This window comes from Adiantum capillus-veneris, chromosome 21 (assembly GCF_014529385.1).
Source record: "Adiantum capillus-veneris isolate H3 chromosome 21, ASM1452938v2, whole genome shotgun sequence".
Classification (NCBI taxonomy): Eukaryota; Viridiplantae; Streptophyta; class Polypodiopsida; order Polypodiales; family Pteridaceae; genus Adiantum; species Adiantum capillus-veneris.
In genome coordinates this window covers 38,957,098-38,972,218 of record NC_140951.1, presented here as the reverse complement: position 1 = coordinate 38,972,218, position 15,121 = coordinate 38,957,098, and the positions used below count along the sequence as shown (strand labels likewise).

Sequence of the window (15,121 nt, the reverse complement as noted above, 5' to 3'; positions counted from 1 at the left end):
TGTGGTTTACCTCAACATCATGAGCTTCTGTGAGGGAGGCACCGCATACCTAGCTAGGTACGATTGGGGGCAGGGGACCGCCAGCCCGGTTGGGGGGCCGGTGGTCCCTCGTCCATAAGGGACACGGGTGAGACTCAAGGGATCGACGGCAGAGAATGAATCCAGCGTTGATCCCATCTCATCCATGCAAAAGGGATTTCCCTCGGATTCCCCCCCTGCTACACGAGCTGCGCCTCGAACTCACCACCTCTCCCACCGGAGATACGTAGCCTATCCAATTCACCTATCGCGACACGCTGCAAGCAATGTGAGTCGTGTAGATAATATTCTTGACCCCCCTTGCTGCGTTGATCCTATGGCCCAAAGCACCCCGCCCTGCCGAAAATTTGACTACGTCGTCGATCCCGTGAGTGACACCCCGTGTCAATTATAAACGAGGCCAGTGGTCCCCTGCCCCCAATCGTACCTAGCTAGGTATGCGGTGCCTCTCGAGCAGAAGCTCATGATGTTATGCATTGTATGAAAACCACTGCCTGTGGTCCCTTGCCCCCAATCATACCTAGCTAGGTATGTGGTGCCTCTCGAGCAGAAGCTCATGATGTTATGCATTGTATGGAAACCACTGAAAAAGACTACATGAGAAAATTTCTAAATCTAGTTCTGATTGTGCTACGGTTGTTCGACTCTCTACTCTAGCTACTTCTATTGATCTTGTCTCATGAGCTCCGGTACCGTGGCCATGTCTCATTTTGGGGCTGGTTGGTCTCTCTCATGAGCCCCGGTCCCCGCGCCATATTGCTCCTGAGCTGAGCGCCTACGAACTTTCACACATGAGGAAAAAGTATGTGTCAAAAGAGAGGTGCCTCTCCAAGTGGAAGCTTTGTTGGAAATGCAATGCTTTGGAAAAAGAAAATTTTGGTGTTGTTTGTGGTATAAATTTCGAACCAAAGATTGGGATTCCTTACAAATAGTCATGCACATCTAGATCTATTCTAGATTGAATCCAAATTTCCCACTTTTTCTAAATAATTATTGTGTTAATATGCTTAAGTTTTTCAATACAAGCCCCTATGCCAAGAACCTAATAAATTTTGTGTAGACACTAAATTCTAGAATCCCGCAGCCATGTGCATTCCTATTGATAGAAGAGCTACATTTGTGGATCCAAACGATGTCAACCAGCGTACGAGATGTTTTCAGTGGAATGTGAATTCAAATATTTAACAAATATTTGAATTTAAATATTTAATAAATATATTCTAGACATGCAATGCATTTTCATAAAAGAAAATAGTCCATAGGCAAAAGTCACATGAGAAATTAGAACGAGAAGTAACACCCCAAGAGGGAGATTAGAAGCTTGCATGAGTAATCTTTTACAATATTTTGTAGATAAAACTACAAAAAAAATAATAAAATTGGTGTTTTGGTTTACATTACGTAGATATCTCTTTTGCAAGGCCTTTGTCTCAATCACTCACCTATCTTTTGTCTTCTCGAAGTTGACTATGTTTGAATGCTATGCTTATACAAAATGTGCTCAACTAATTGTGCACTCCATTTATTGCAACCAAAGGTCGGCTCAAACAAATTCCTTAAACTCATCAGCTCTGGCGAAGAAAGGATGACAACTTCCATACAAATTTTGTGGTCCTTTTAAAGCCCTTATAAAAGTTCCAAAAGACATATGCCTATAATTAGCTTCTTATTTATAAACCTTGACATGCAAAATAGACAACTTCTTTCAATTGACTACTTCCAATTTTCACGAAATTAGCAATCGATCCAATTGGGCTTTCAATTATCAAGTATTTCAATGCCCTTGGGAAATTGCAAAAAAGCTCTACGAGAGGGGAAGTTCTATATTAGGTGTAAGGACAACCGTATATGGACAAATGTTGCTTCAAGTTTAGATGTTGTAAAAAAAAAAAAGAGACTCAATGGAAAAAATCAAATCATAAAAAATGACATGTGACTCATAAACAGGTAGACAAACTTTCGCACAATGCTTCATACATTGCACATGATTGCATAAATTAGCTTCTACAAATCCTATTCTAGCAGGTTACATTGCATAATTGCGTACAAAAAACAAGGCTAAAAAGCTCACCAAAACATTCAATGAGTGTAGATGGAAATTGTGCTCAGTGCTCTCTAGTGGTGGGGTGCTCTGGATGCAGTATGCATGCGAGCTCACAAGCTAGCTCAAAACCAACAGACAATGTAAAAACATGAAAAATAGAACTGAACGATGAAATGAACAAGAACTGAAACAGTATACTAGACAACCACAAGCCCTCCAAGGCAACACCCTGTACATAACAAGTGACTATACTCTGGCTGTAGAACAATTGGAAACCACAATGTAACTAGACAACATGAGTACAAGGCTCACAGACCCAATTGTAGACAACCAAGGTGAAGTGCTCCAAGGCTAGTGCCCAAGAGTGTGGGAGCGTATGCGAAGTGTGCAAGAGAGGGAAGGAGAGAAGGGGAAAGGAAACACACACAACACAGTAGCTTGGTGGAGCACTTGAGAGCATTAACACTCTCAACTCCTTATTGGCATAATCACCAAGAATGAATATGGACGGCCGGCCATTGCCTTTAGGCGGCCACTTGTGCTAAAATCCTTACAATCTCCCACTTGAAGGCCAACGCGGCCCAAGTGGCTAAAGAATGTAGAGGCTATTATGTACAGTTGTACAAACGTGAAGCATGACCATAGCTTCATCCTATGCCCATCATCTCTATGCAATGTGCAAATTGCTCTGAGGCTTGTTAGAGCATCCGTTGGATTTTCATCCGTGTGAACTTTGATTAACCAAACACGTTTGCTAGCCAAAATATCCCGTACCACATGATACTTGACCTCTATGTGTTTCGACTTGGCGTGAAACACGAGGTTCTTTGCTAACACAATGGCACTCTGATTGTCGTAATGTAGCATAGGAGTGTGGTGTATACCAACGTCTCCCACTAGAGGAGATAACCACATTACTGGAACTGCAAACTGCAAACTGCAACCTACTGTGCCTCCGTGGTGGAAGATGAAGTGCAATTTTGGAGACATGATCTCCAAGAAACTGTCCCTCCAGCAAACAAAAAAACATTGAAGATGTGGATCGCCTAGTGTCCACACAACCCTCATAATCCGAATTAGTGTATCTAACTATAGATGCATCATTGTTCCCAAAGTGTAAGCACTTGCTAGGTGAGCCCTTGATATATCTCAGATGTGCTTCATTGCTTCCCAATGCTTTCTGCCTGGATTTTTCATAAACCTGCTTACCACTCCCACTGCATATGCAAGGTCTGGCCGTGTGCTAACCATGGAGAACATGAGGCTGCCAAGTGCCAAAGAATACAACACATTTTCAGCATCCAATTTGAGATAATTATGCTTGCTAAGTTTTTCGTATGAAGCCATTGAGGTACTCAATGCTTTCCCACCTTGCATATCAAAACCTTGCAAGACCTTGTGAACATACTCTTCTTGCAAAAGTTCAAGTATGACATGTGTCTGATCCCTCTTGATACGCATACCAAGAAATTGATGTACATCACCCAAATATTTCATAGAAAACTATTTTCTTAAGGCATCCTTGAGAAGTGCAATCTCATATTTTGACTTCCTGGCTATGAGTATATCGTCCACGTACAAAATCAGAATGATGAGGGAACCATCAATCAACCTCCTTGTGTACAAGCAGTGATCCTATTGGCTCCGTACGTAACCTTGGGACTCAATGTACTTATCGAATTTGATGTACCATTGCCTTGAGCCTTGCTTTAATCCATACAAAGCTTTGTTGAATGTACACACCAGTTCTTCCAGTGTTGGCTTCTCAAGATTTATCGCAAAAACTTCTGGTTGTTTCATGTAGGCATCCTCTTAAAGATCCCCCTGAAGAAACGTTATCTTCATATCCATTTGGACCAATTCCATGTCATCTATAGCTACTAGACCAAGCACAAGATGCAAGGTAGTCATCTTGACCACGGGAGCAAAGTTTTCATTAAAATCTACGCCTTTTGTTTTCTTGAACCCTTTAGCAACCAATCTAGCCTTATACTTAGGCTCAGGATCATCAGTGGTATGCTTCTTTCTATACACCCATTTGTATGGCGATGCCTGTTTACCCACAGGTAACTCTGGGTAAACAGGCATCTAGCCTCTTCCCACTTCACGCTATCATCCATTTGAATGGCCTATTTTTAGCAAGTGGACTCATCGCAGTCTAGCAAATAGTCCAATCCTGACTCAAAACACTCAAGTGCACAAGATGTACGAGTAGATCTCCAGAGTGCTCGACTATTGGATTCCGCTGTCTCTGGAGAAACATGTGTGTATGTGTACTAGTGGAAGGTGCATCACTAGCATGCTCAACATTCTTTGTGACTAGTGGTAAGGCAACATCATTGAACCATACTCTGCAATACTCAATGGCTTTCTATGCATCTTAGGCTCGTTGAATATCACCTGTGAGCTGCATATAACCTTCTTAAATTTTGAGTGCCAGAGACGATATCGTATCTCGCCGTCCACACCATATCCAATAAAGATGCACTAGTGTGATTTTGGATCCATCTTTTGTCTAAGCGCTTTTAGCACACGTGAGAATGCCTCACACCCAAACACACGTAATATATCATAATTGGGCTCTTTTTCCATCCATATCTCATGTAGAACCTTGTACGCTAGTGGTGTACTAGGTGACCGATTGATCAAGTAAGCAGTCATTGTAACAACTTCTCCCCAAAATTCTTGAGTTAGGGTGGCCGTAGACAACATAGAAGTGACCCGTTCCTCAATGGTTCTATTCATCCTCTCAGCCACACTATTTTGAATGGGTGTGTAAGATGTGGTAAATTGTCTTCTAATGCCTATTTTATAGCAAAAGTCTTGAGATCAAAGGATATTTACTCGCTTCCATTGTCACTCCGTAGAGCTTTGAGCTTTCTACCCAATTGGTTCTCGACCAATGCTAAGAACTTCTAAAGACGTCACTCTTTTGCTTCAAGAGATAAACCCATACCTTTCTAGTAGAGTCACATATGAATGTTAGGAAGTATAATGCCCCCCCTAGAGACTTGACTGACATAGGTCCACACAAGTCACTATGAACGAGATCTAGAGGACTCCCTAACTCCTTGTCCAAAGGCGTTGATGTCAACTTAGTATGTTTGCCATAGAGACAATGCTCACATAAAGAGAAGTTAGAGTAATCTAACACATAGATATAACCAGAACGCTGCAAGAATTTCATTCCCTTCTCACTCTTATGACCTAGCCGACTATGCTACAACTCTATAGACGGCAGCTCGAGTACACAAATAGAATTTCTCTTTCACGAAAGAGACATGAAGTGAGTATAATGAGCCAGAATTTTGGCCTTTAAGCATGACCATATTCCCCTTCTTGATGATCCAAGAACCATGAACAAATATGGTAATGTAGTCTAAATCATCCAGCTGTCCAAACTCTTTGTCAATTTGGGTACATGTCTGACATTGTGTAGCATAAACTCAATGCCATTACACATAGAAACATTGATGCTATCCACACCACATATATCAAGCTCATAGGGATTGTCTATCTTCATTGTGCCATGCCTGGAAATGTATGTGGAAAACCACTCCTTGTGAGGAGTCACGTGAAAGCTAGCACTTGAGTCTACAATCCACTTTTGCACATAACACTCGTCAAGAGCTAATAATGCATCACGACTTAAATCCCAATGTGAAAATCAACACATCATTTGGCACATCAAAAACTGTCTCAATGGATCGAGACTCGACCACATTCAGATCTTCAATTTTCACGCTGATTTTAGGTTTGTCAGACTTTGCTTTCTCCTTGCCCTTATCACGCTGCAATGTGCGACTTTGCTTTCTCCTTGCCCTTATCACGCTGCAATGTGCGACAATCTTTCTTCAAGTGTTCCTTTTTAATGCAGTAGAAACACTCAACATTTCTCATGTCTTTGACGCAACTCTTGCTATGACCTTATCTGTGATCTTGAGAACGATGGTGGCTACGACCACGCTGCCTTTGCTTGTCATGATTGCCACTAGCCACATACGCATCACCATGCCCACTCGCATAAAGAGATTGACTTTGAATCTCCTTAGTGAGAAACGCACTAGCAACATCGTTGAAAACTAGCTTGTCATTGGGTGCAAAAGTTCTTATGACTGTACTGAAGGTATCCCATGATGATGGTAGCGAACATAGCAAGAAAATGACCTTCATTTCATCACCGAAATTGAGACCTTTTGAAGTAAGTTATGAAAAAGATGTTTTCGAACTCGTTTAAGTGAAAAATAACATTAGTGCCCTCTTTCATATTCATGTGCATAAGCTTCTTCATCAAGAAAAACTTGTTCGAGACAATGTTTCTATCCCATGCTTGACATAGAGCATCCCATAAATCTTTGGCATTGGTCTTATCTATTATGGTGAAGTAAATGGATTCACCAAGGTGCATGTGAATGGTCGCCATAGCACACTCATTCAAGTCTTCCCACTGATCATCATTGTATGCATTCTCTTTTCTTTTATGCAAGGGTGCTATCAAGACTTTGTTGATCAAAACATCTTGCATGCGCTGCCGCCAAATAGCAAAGTTTGTGTCATCAAACTTTTTGATGTAGTATTCTCTTTTGGAAGCACTACTCGTAGCCATGACTCAAGAGAATGTGAGCAAAAACTTCATGGAATTTTTTTAAGGATAATTTCAACACAGTTTTCCCTATAACAGGAGCAGGAACTTAAACCAAAAGTAGTAAAGTCACTATGTAAGAACAACCAAATGTACCAAGAACGCATAAAATGGAGTCGTGAGAAAAATCCGACAAACTCTCCTCTATACAGGGAGCAAACTCTCAAACCCGATAGAACAAAAGTAAGCGCATAAAACTGCTCAAAAAAACCACTGGGCATAAACTGCTCAAAACCTATTACCGTGTGATTGCTAACTCGGCATCAAAAGTACAAGAAACTGTCTAGATACATATCCTATGGCGAGGGTAGTGTAAGAGGGAAACTCGAGCTGCCTGTATCACCAAGGGTATCTCAACATTCAAGAATACCACAACTCAAAGTAAACCTCATGCAACGACTCTCCAAAGGTAAAAGAAGACACAAAACAACTAGTCACATTCTCAGAAAGGGCTCTTTCGGTCCGACTCTGGGAAACGACCGAGAAAAGTACCAAAATAGCCAAAAAAAAATGGCTCCACGCGAAGTACAATAGGCAGTAACCGCAACTCAACATAGATGAGTAATTGCTCACAAACATGCACCAAGAACTGTTGCGTGTAGTAAAAAGTATCCATACGGGGATATCTGCTCTCAAAAGATATAAATAACTCTAGGTGTGCTCAAACAAACATGCATCTCTCAACGCATCTGTCCGCAGAGAAACTACTGTCAAAATGACTGCTAAAATCGCCTTGAAGACGTTGTGCCTATAAGTGTCTGGAAACCTGGAGTAACTGGTGTTGTAGTCTTGAAAGCCCCCTGTAAACCTGCGTGTCTGTGTAGAATGGGAATATCGGTGCCCAATTCCGTCACCGGACAAAAATGTGCTAGTCGAGTAGCCGCCAAAGAAGTCCAAGCTAAAAATTGTGTCGTAGAGCGAAATCGGTGCACTCAGTGCCAACACGGGTGTCACTCCGCTATGGTAGAGGCACCTCACCCGTGCATATTGCAAGCACATTCATCCGGGGAAAAAAATGCTTCTCTGCAGCCTAACGCTCGTGTCAAGTCGGATGTCAAAAAATTTTTGCATAATGAGAGGTGTCGTCGGTACCGAGAATCTGAGTAGCAAAAATCGATGTCGAAACCGATGTGTCGTGCCGTCGAAGAATGTCAAAAAATTGGGTTGATGTTAAAAAATGAAATCAATGTCGCCTTCTGCTGCCGGACGGAAGTCTTTGATGCCAATGTCAAAAAACCTTGTTCTCTCTCTTACTCGCTTGCTCAAATCTCTCAAGCTCGTGTTGAGTCAAGTTATCAAGGTACTGGCTTGTGGGAGCGGGGAGAGGGAGTGGTAGGACGAAATGTCAAAGGCTATGGTGGGATCAAGGCCTTTGCACACACTAAGTGTATAATCAATTTTTTTCTAGAAAATCCATTTCTGCCCATTGTCGAAAATGACAAAAACTGACGAAATGCTACAGAGACTGACGAGCGTGTGTGTGTGTGTGTGTGTGAGAGAGAGAGAGAGATTGGTTCTGCATTTCCCTGCTGCTTTTTGATCTACTCTCCTTGCGCTGGAAGGCAAATAGGAAACAACGAGGGGATATGGAGCAAGGGAGGCGAGTCAGGTTAAGAGGAAAGTGGGAGAGGACGGGGAAGGCGAGGTGAGAGGGGCAAAGTTCAACAAGTGGACATTTGACAGGGTTAAAGTATGTCTTTAAATGTTCTTTGAAAAATATCAACACGTCATAAGCATTCCTTTTTTGGTTCCGCTCTTTTAACTTCATCCAACAATCTACTTTAATTCGAATAGCCCTCATAACATCTTCGTCCGGGTAGTGAAAAACTTTTTCTGGAAAATAAACTTTTCTAGTTGCACTTCAAAAATCTGTCAGCATGTCGAATAGGTAGCCCAATGCATAAATGTTTCTCGCTTTTGTGTATGCATCTGTGCACCGTCGATCGTATAATTTGGGAGCAATCCACGGTTGCTTAGCCATCTCGTCATTCCCTGCTCTCTGTGCATTCAAAATTGCTTCATCTAACTGTGCGCTTGGATGTAGATAATTATTTGCTGTTCACTTAGCAAGTGTTCTCAGCATCATACCCCAATCAATGATGCCGACGCGGGGTTTATTGGCGCGAGTAAAGTCCAACATTACGTTGAACGGGTGCAGGTCACTGTGCACTATACCGATCGAGTGGGTAGTCGTCGATTAAGGCATGACAAATTGTTGACATCTGCTCGATCACTGCTTTGATCCGCACCGTGTCTATCTCGCTTACAGGAAAATTTGCTACAGGCAATGACCTCCAACCATGTTGTAGCATGTGCATGTGTCGTCTGAACAATCCGTGAGCGAACGATAAGCGACACATCATGTCGTCCACGGTACCTCCATTGTAGTATGGGAATATCGTAATCCAAAGAGCTTCTGTAGTAAACCCAATGCATCTTACAATGGAGGGGTGAAGCGTTTGCATTCCTTGCTCTGTCTGAAAGCTGTCAAATTTCGCCTCACTCCCTCCCTTGTAGCATTTTTTCACATATGTAATGTGGTCTGAAAAAAATGAGATGCATTTGATGGTGTACAATGTGCACACACTGAAGGAGCCTGCTCTAATCCTCATACCTTCTACCAAGGCTTCGTAAGGGATACCGACACGATGAGTGCACTTTGCATTCAAAGCAGTGAGCATGATTGTGCCGGTGCCGCTGGCATCGGATCGAGCTCCCAAAGCTGCTTGCACATTTTGGGCCATCTTCAATCTCTTGGGTAAAGCTGCTTGGTTCCTGCACTTTCACACGTTTCATCTTTACCTTCTGTTCTTCCCATAATTTATCATAGAGCTCTAATTTTGACATGTCGTAGGAGGCAGGTGGGATATCTTCCTTTAAGTCTCTGCAACATACTTTCATATTGTCCAACACTGTGCTTACCTCGTGGTGGGATCAAATTCTCGTATCCCTGCTAGAAGCAACAACTCGTATTGGCCTTCAAGTCGCAACCTACACTCTGTGTTCTCTCATATAGCACTAGTGATGTTTTTGATGTAGACATCGCTTTCACTAATCCGTTGTATACGATCAGTTGCACATGATGAGATTGCCAAAATACATTCTTTACGAATGACACACATAATAGATTTATTTTGATCTGACGTCATATTTGCACTGGACAATAAAAGAACACCATATCAAATACAAATTCCTGATTGCGAATGACACTAACACTCTCACACTATCTCAGGTAAACTCTTAACCACTACTTAAAAACTTTAACAAATGTGCAAGAAAATATTGATAAAAATTAAAAATAATCTTCACTTAAAATTACAATGTTACACGTGTAAAATGCAGTTCAAACAAGTGATTTATAAGAACTTAATTCAGATCAAACAATACATGTTAACAATCTAACGCAGTTTAGTATATATTGAATTTTTAACTTATATTTTTCTCCGTGCGTACATACTAATTCAAACAAAACACACACTGATTTAAAAACTTCAAAAACATTTAAAACATTGGAAGTATACAAATTGGACTAGCAAATTGTGTTCACAATTTTTTATATATAATTTATGTAAATGTAGCAATAAAAAAACGATGATAATTTATGCTCTTTAAAAAGATACAAAAGAATATTTAACATGTAAATTGTGTGCAGTTAGATTTTTTTACAGAGAATTTATGTAGATGAAGCATTAAAAATAACGATAATACTTGAGAGTCCTTTAAAAAGATTAAAAAAAAATATTAAACATATAATTTGTGTACAAATACTTTTTTACATAAAATTTATTAAATGGAACATTTAAAATAGCGATGATTGATGAATAAAGTATTCTTTTGAATATGATTAGTTAGTATATAATTTCACATAGATAGTTAAAAACAACAAAATAAAACAATTCATACATTTTTTATATAAAATACTCTTCATAGGCCCGTTTACCGACCAAGTATTTCATATACTTAATACTTAAAAAATTAACTGCAGATGCACATACAAATTATATGACGTTCGTACGTTTGGGTTAACGACCTGAACGCCACGTTTATGAAAAAACAGATGCTTCTAACACGACACTTTCCTAGCCGCATTACCGACCGAGTGTCGCTGAATCTAAGGAAAAACAATGGCCTATATACGAACATCATGTAGCCGCGTTACCGATCGATGCCCATATGTTTTTTTGGGAAAGGGAAAGGGAAGTTTGCTTACCATAAAGATACTAGATTCGCCGCGTTACCGACGTAGTACCCAAACAGTGAAGCCAATACTTACCACAAGGACACCATCTTTCCCGCGTCATCGAGGGGATACCCCCGTGATAAGCATTGTTCCGTAGAATAGCTCACACACACTCCCATTGTGTGGTAAAGTACCTTATTACTGTCACGGACAAAGACAAAAAGCACGCTACCACACAACACATATACACGCATAATACATACCCGGATCGTGTGGTTAGGTACTCTGCTGCTGTCGCCGCGCACTACGACGCAGAGCACGCTCTCACTCGATCCTCTCCCTCTCTCCTCTCGACGTAACTACAAAGGTGATCGACGAGCTCTCTCTTTCTCTCTCTCTCTCTCTCTCTCTCTCTCTCAGAAGATAGAAGCAAGACGAAAAAATACCCAACAGGCCCGATCGGGCCCGCATATATAAATAACTTTGCGAGCCCGTCAAGCTTTTCGGTATTCTCGACGGATCCGCAAAAAAAATGATAAACACTGACGGACCCGCCGGGGATACTGAAAAGCCCGAAGAGAATTTAGTGGGTTTACAAGTCATCATTAACCGGGTTTTGTGTGATTATGTTTAGTGTAATAATGTAAGTGTCAATAATACCTTGTGATCACACAAAATTTGACGTAATTACGTAAATATTAAATCCTTGTTCAAGATATGACCTCAAAAATATTATTATTCTTAACCTAGCAATGTACTAAAATAAACTTTTTCAATTGTTGATGAATATCGTTGATGAATTTTGAGGTATATTTGCAATTCTTGAGTCATGCATTGAACGAATGAATAGATGGAGAAAATTATTTACAGTGGGTACTTGACAGGATAAATCTTTAAAGAAAGTAGCTATACCATTGTCCCAATATGGTAACTACGATAAACGTAGTACAAAAATAGAATAATCAATACTAATTACCATATCTAGTATGCTAATAATTTTCAAAGAGATCTAGCACACAAGGTAAGCTATTGAGTTGTGCAATAGCATGCTCGTCATTCTAGTTAGCATGATCGATTTAGCAACATTAACTAGCATGGTCTGACACTAGCATGCCCCTTAAGCAAGTTATCATGACTCAATTGATAAGCAATTGAAAAAAGCACATGGAGCATGCACAATAGTTCAATTTTTTATTTAATTATTGGATATCTCCAAAAGTTTATATACTCTAGTACTTCGACTATAGTCCAAAAGGCACATGGTCTACATCAAACATTAACATAAAATACATTAAAAATTATCACAGTAAAAATTAAAACTGTTTTCTGTGAAAATGAAAAAGCCCTTAAGATACATTTTGTCAAGTGAAAACTTGTTCTGATGTAATTTTCCAAGCTCAATACATAACCATTTCAAAAACTCCACTCCCTCCTTTTGGAGGAGGAATTGCATACTAGCTAAAGGTAACATCTCCAAGAACCATGACGGAAATCCATCAAAACAATTGCCTTCATTTTTGGTTGTGACCAGGATCAAAACGACGACTACGTGGCGCATACTTGAAATCAAAACTAGGGCTTCAATACAAGCTCATATCTCGTATTTGAAATTCAGGTAGAATAGATTCGACGATTCGACGATTGTATAGAAGGAAGTGAATTGTTTATTCTCCAACATAGCATGCGATGTGAGACACAGATTAGCCAAAAGTTAAAACATCGAAAACGAGAGCAATATTCAGACTTGTTAATTTAAATTTGTAGGTAATATAATGCATGCTTCAAAAAGATTTACAGATATGCATGGCACCCTGATTTTTAGCCATGAAAGGTACACCATGGAAAGGCTCCATTCATTTCAAGGTCGACATGCGAGCTCTCATACTGATGAGCTAACAAGGCCAACAAATAAGGATGCATATATGAAAGATTATAATCTTTTCTGTAACTAGCACAAACAAGGGAGGCCAAAAACATTTTCAAATGTTTTGGCATGAGAAAGAGTCACTGAAAAAATCAATCCTTCTTGCATTTTGTGTGATCGTGGATTCTCGCATAGGGGATTCGCACGGTCTTCGGGTCCTCGCATAACCCAGAATTCACTGAGGGTTCCTCAGCTCATATATTTTCAGGATGGAATACACACGCATGCCCTGAATGCCCTTGAGATTAACACTATCATGTGACCTACTATCACACGCAGCCAGATGGAGTTGTAAATCCACCCAGCAAATGGTATAATAGAAAATGTAGGTGAGCGGTCCAGATAATCTCTTTGCACCTTGATTAGCTTAACAACTTTGCAATCCTGTGCGTGTCAAGACACAGAAAACCTCATCATGAGCCTTCAAAAACACAGATATCATCACTGTGCCCACGAAGGTTTGGATTAACAAGAGCTTCAATGCAAAAAAAAACAAACAAAAGAAAACCTACATTCCGATCCAAACCCCGACGATCATATGGAATCAAAGATGTGGCATGCTAAATGAAATGCAAGAAATGCTATTATGCAACTTTGGACACAGAACAAACATGTGCTAATGTATGGAAGGGCTTCCATGAAGGTGCATGCACTGTTTAATCACCTCGTTGACGCGATCCTCGAGCTCGATAAGTGTAAAGAAGACGAACTTGTTTTCACGGTACAATGCGAACCACGGCCGGACGTAGACTGTCATGTAGACAGCAAGCGCGTTTTCGGACTCATCATAAACAATATCATGAAATTGGACAGCTTGATAATTGTAGAGGATCTCCGCCAACTGGTAAATGGCGGTGACATCCTTCCTGTTTCCTCCTATGTTGAGGTAGTAGTAGTATAAGCTCATATCAGGAGTGCTGAAAGCTCGTAGCGCCTCCGCTTGCTGTCGCAGATGTGGCCTGCTTACAAGCATCTCTATCACCTTCTTCACATCCTGCCTTGGGTCCTCCATCTCTCTCTCTCTCTCTCTCTCTCTCTCTCTCTATAGGCAATTCGTCCCTGCTCTCTCTCTCTCTCTCTCTCATCTCCGCCCTCAACCTTACTTTGTAAAAGTGCCCCTCCCTTGTACCACATGGCGTACATGCGCTGTCCCAAATAGGCGTGCCCAATTTTAGTTTGGGGTGAATTAAATTTTAGTTTGGGGTGAATTAAGGCGAATATCAGTAGATGCTGTTGAGGCTATAGGGAAAAGAGGGTCGGGGGCGGCACGTGGCGGAGAGAGAGAGAGAGAGAGGGAGGGAAGAACAATTTTAACCCCGTGGGAAATATCCGACGAGGAGTTGTGAGAGATAGAGAGGGAGACAGACAGCAGGTAGGAATCGGGAGAGATCTTGCAGCGGTTGCACTGCGCATGGAGGTGTCTGCAGGGCACGCGAAGACAGCGGTTGGACTGCGCATGGAAGTGTCTGCAGAGGAACGCGTGCACGTGAGAGAGAGAGAGAGAGAGAGAGAGAGAGAGCTTGCATCCTGACGCTCTGAGTCGAGACAGGCTGAGACAAAGACGAACAGCGTCGCATGGAGCTGCTGTCGGTGGCTGTGCAAGCAGGGCGCATAGGGGAACAATGGAAGAGGGACCAATAATGTGAGAAGAACAAGAACTTTCAATGTCGTGGGAACGATCCCGTGATACCTCTTTTGTTTTTTTTGGGGGGGGGGATAAAAGAAAAAGAAGAGAGAGAAGCGAAAAAAAAGAAGAAGGTACACACACATGCATTCACATAGGTGCTTGTCACACTGGGACGGGCAAAAGCAGCCCAAGCTGAGTTGGCGCGCCACTATTTGGTGGGGAAGAATAGAAAAGTTGGCTGTGAGGTGCTGTCAGAGGGACGGCCTCGCTTGCCCGACCATCTTCTCAAAACAATGACCAACTGAAAAAGTGAAGCCGAGAGTGCACGCGACTGGTCTTGAACACTGTTCGTCAGCTTGAAACGCGCTCACACTACCACGTGGCCAACGCCTGTTGGCTGGGTCAAAGGTCCAACATTTTATTCTTAAGCCAGGGTGACATAAAGAGGATGCCCGTCCTGCAAAATCCCCATGGGCGCCCATCCCAGTGTGACAAGGGCCATAGAAACAAGCGAGTCTGCATTGAGACAAGCATAGAGAGAGAAAGAGACACACGTGCAAAACACGAGAGAGAGAGAGAGAGAGAGAGAGAGAGAGAGAGAGAGAGAGAGAGAGAGAGAGAGAGAGATGTTACATAAAGTTCTTCTAAAGGCCAAAATGACCCAT

At 41.5% G+C, this 15,121-nt stretch overlaps 1 protein-coding gene across 1 annotated transcript; it reads right to left on the bottom strand.

Moving 5' to 3' along the window:
- Positions 1 to 12,633: 12,633 nt before the first annotated feature.
- LOC147430815 (uncharacterized) lies at positions 12,634 to 14,388 on the bottom strand. The gene is made up of 2 exons (XM_086494453.1): positions 13,494 to 14,388; positions 12,634 to 13,213 (listed from the first exon to the last, which is right to left on the bottom strand). The coding sequence occupies exons 1-2, from the start codon at positions 13,839 to 13,841 to the stop codon at positions 13,034 to 13,036; spliced, it is 528 nt and encodes a 175-aa protein (XP_086350579.1). The 5' UTR covers positions 13,842 to 14,388; the 3' UTR covers positions 12,634 to 13,033.
- Positions 14,389 to 15,121: the final 733 nt, after the last annotated feature.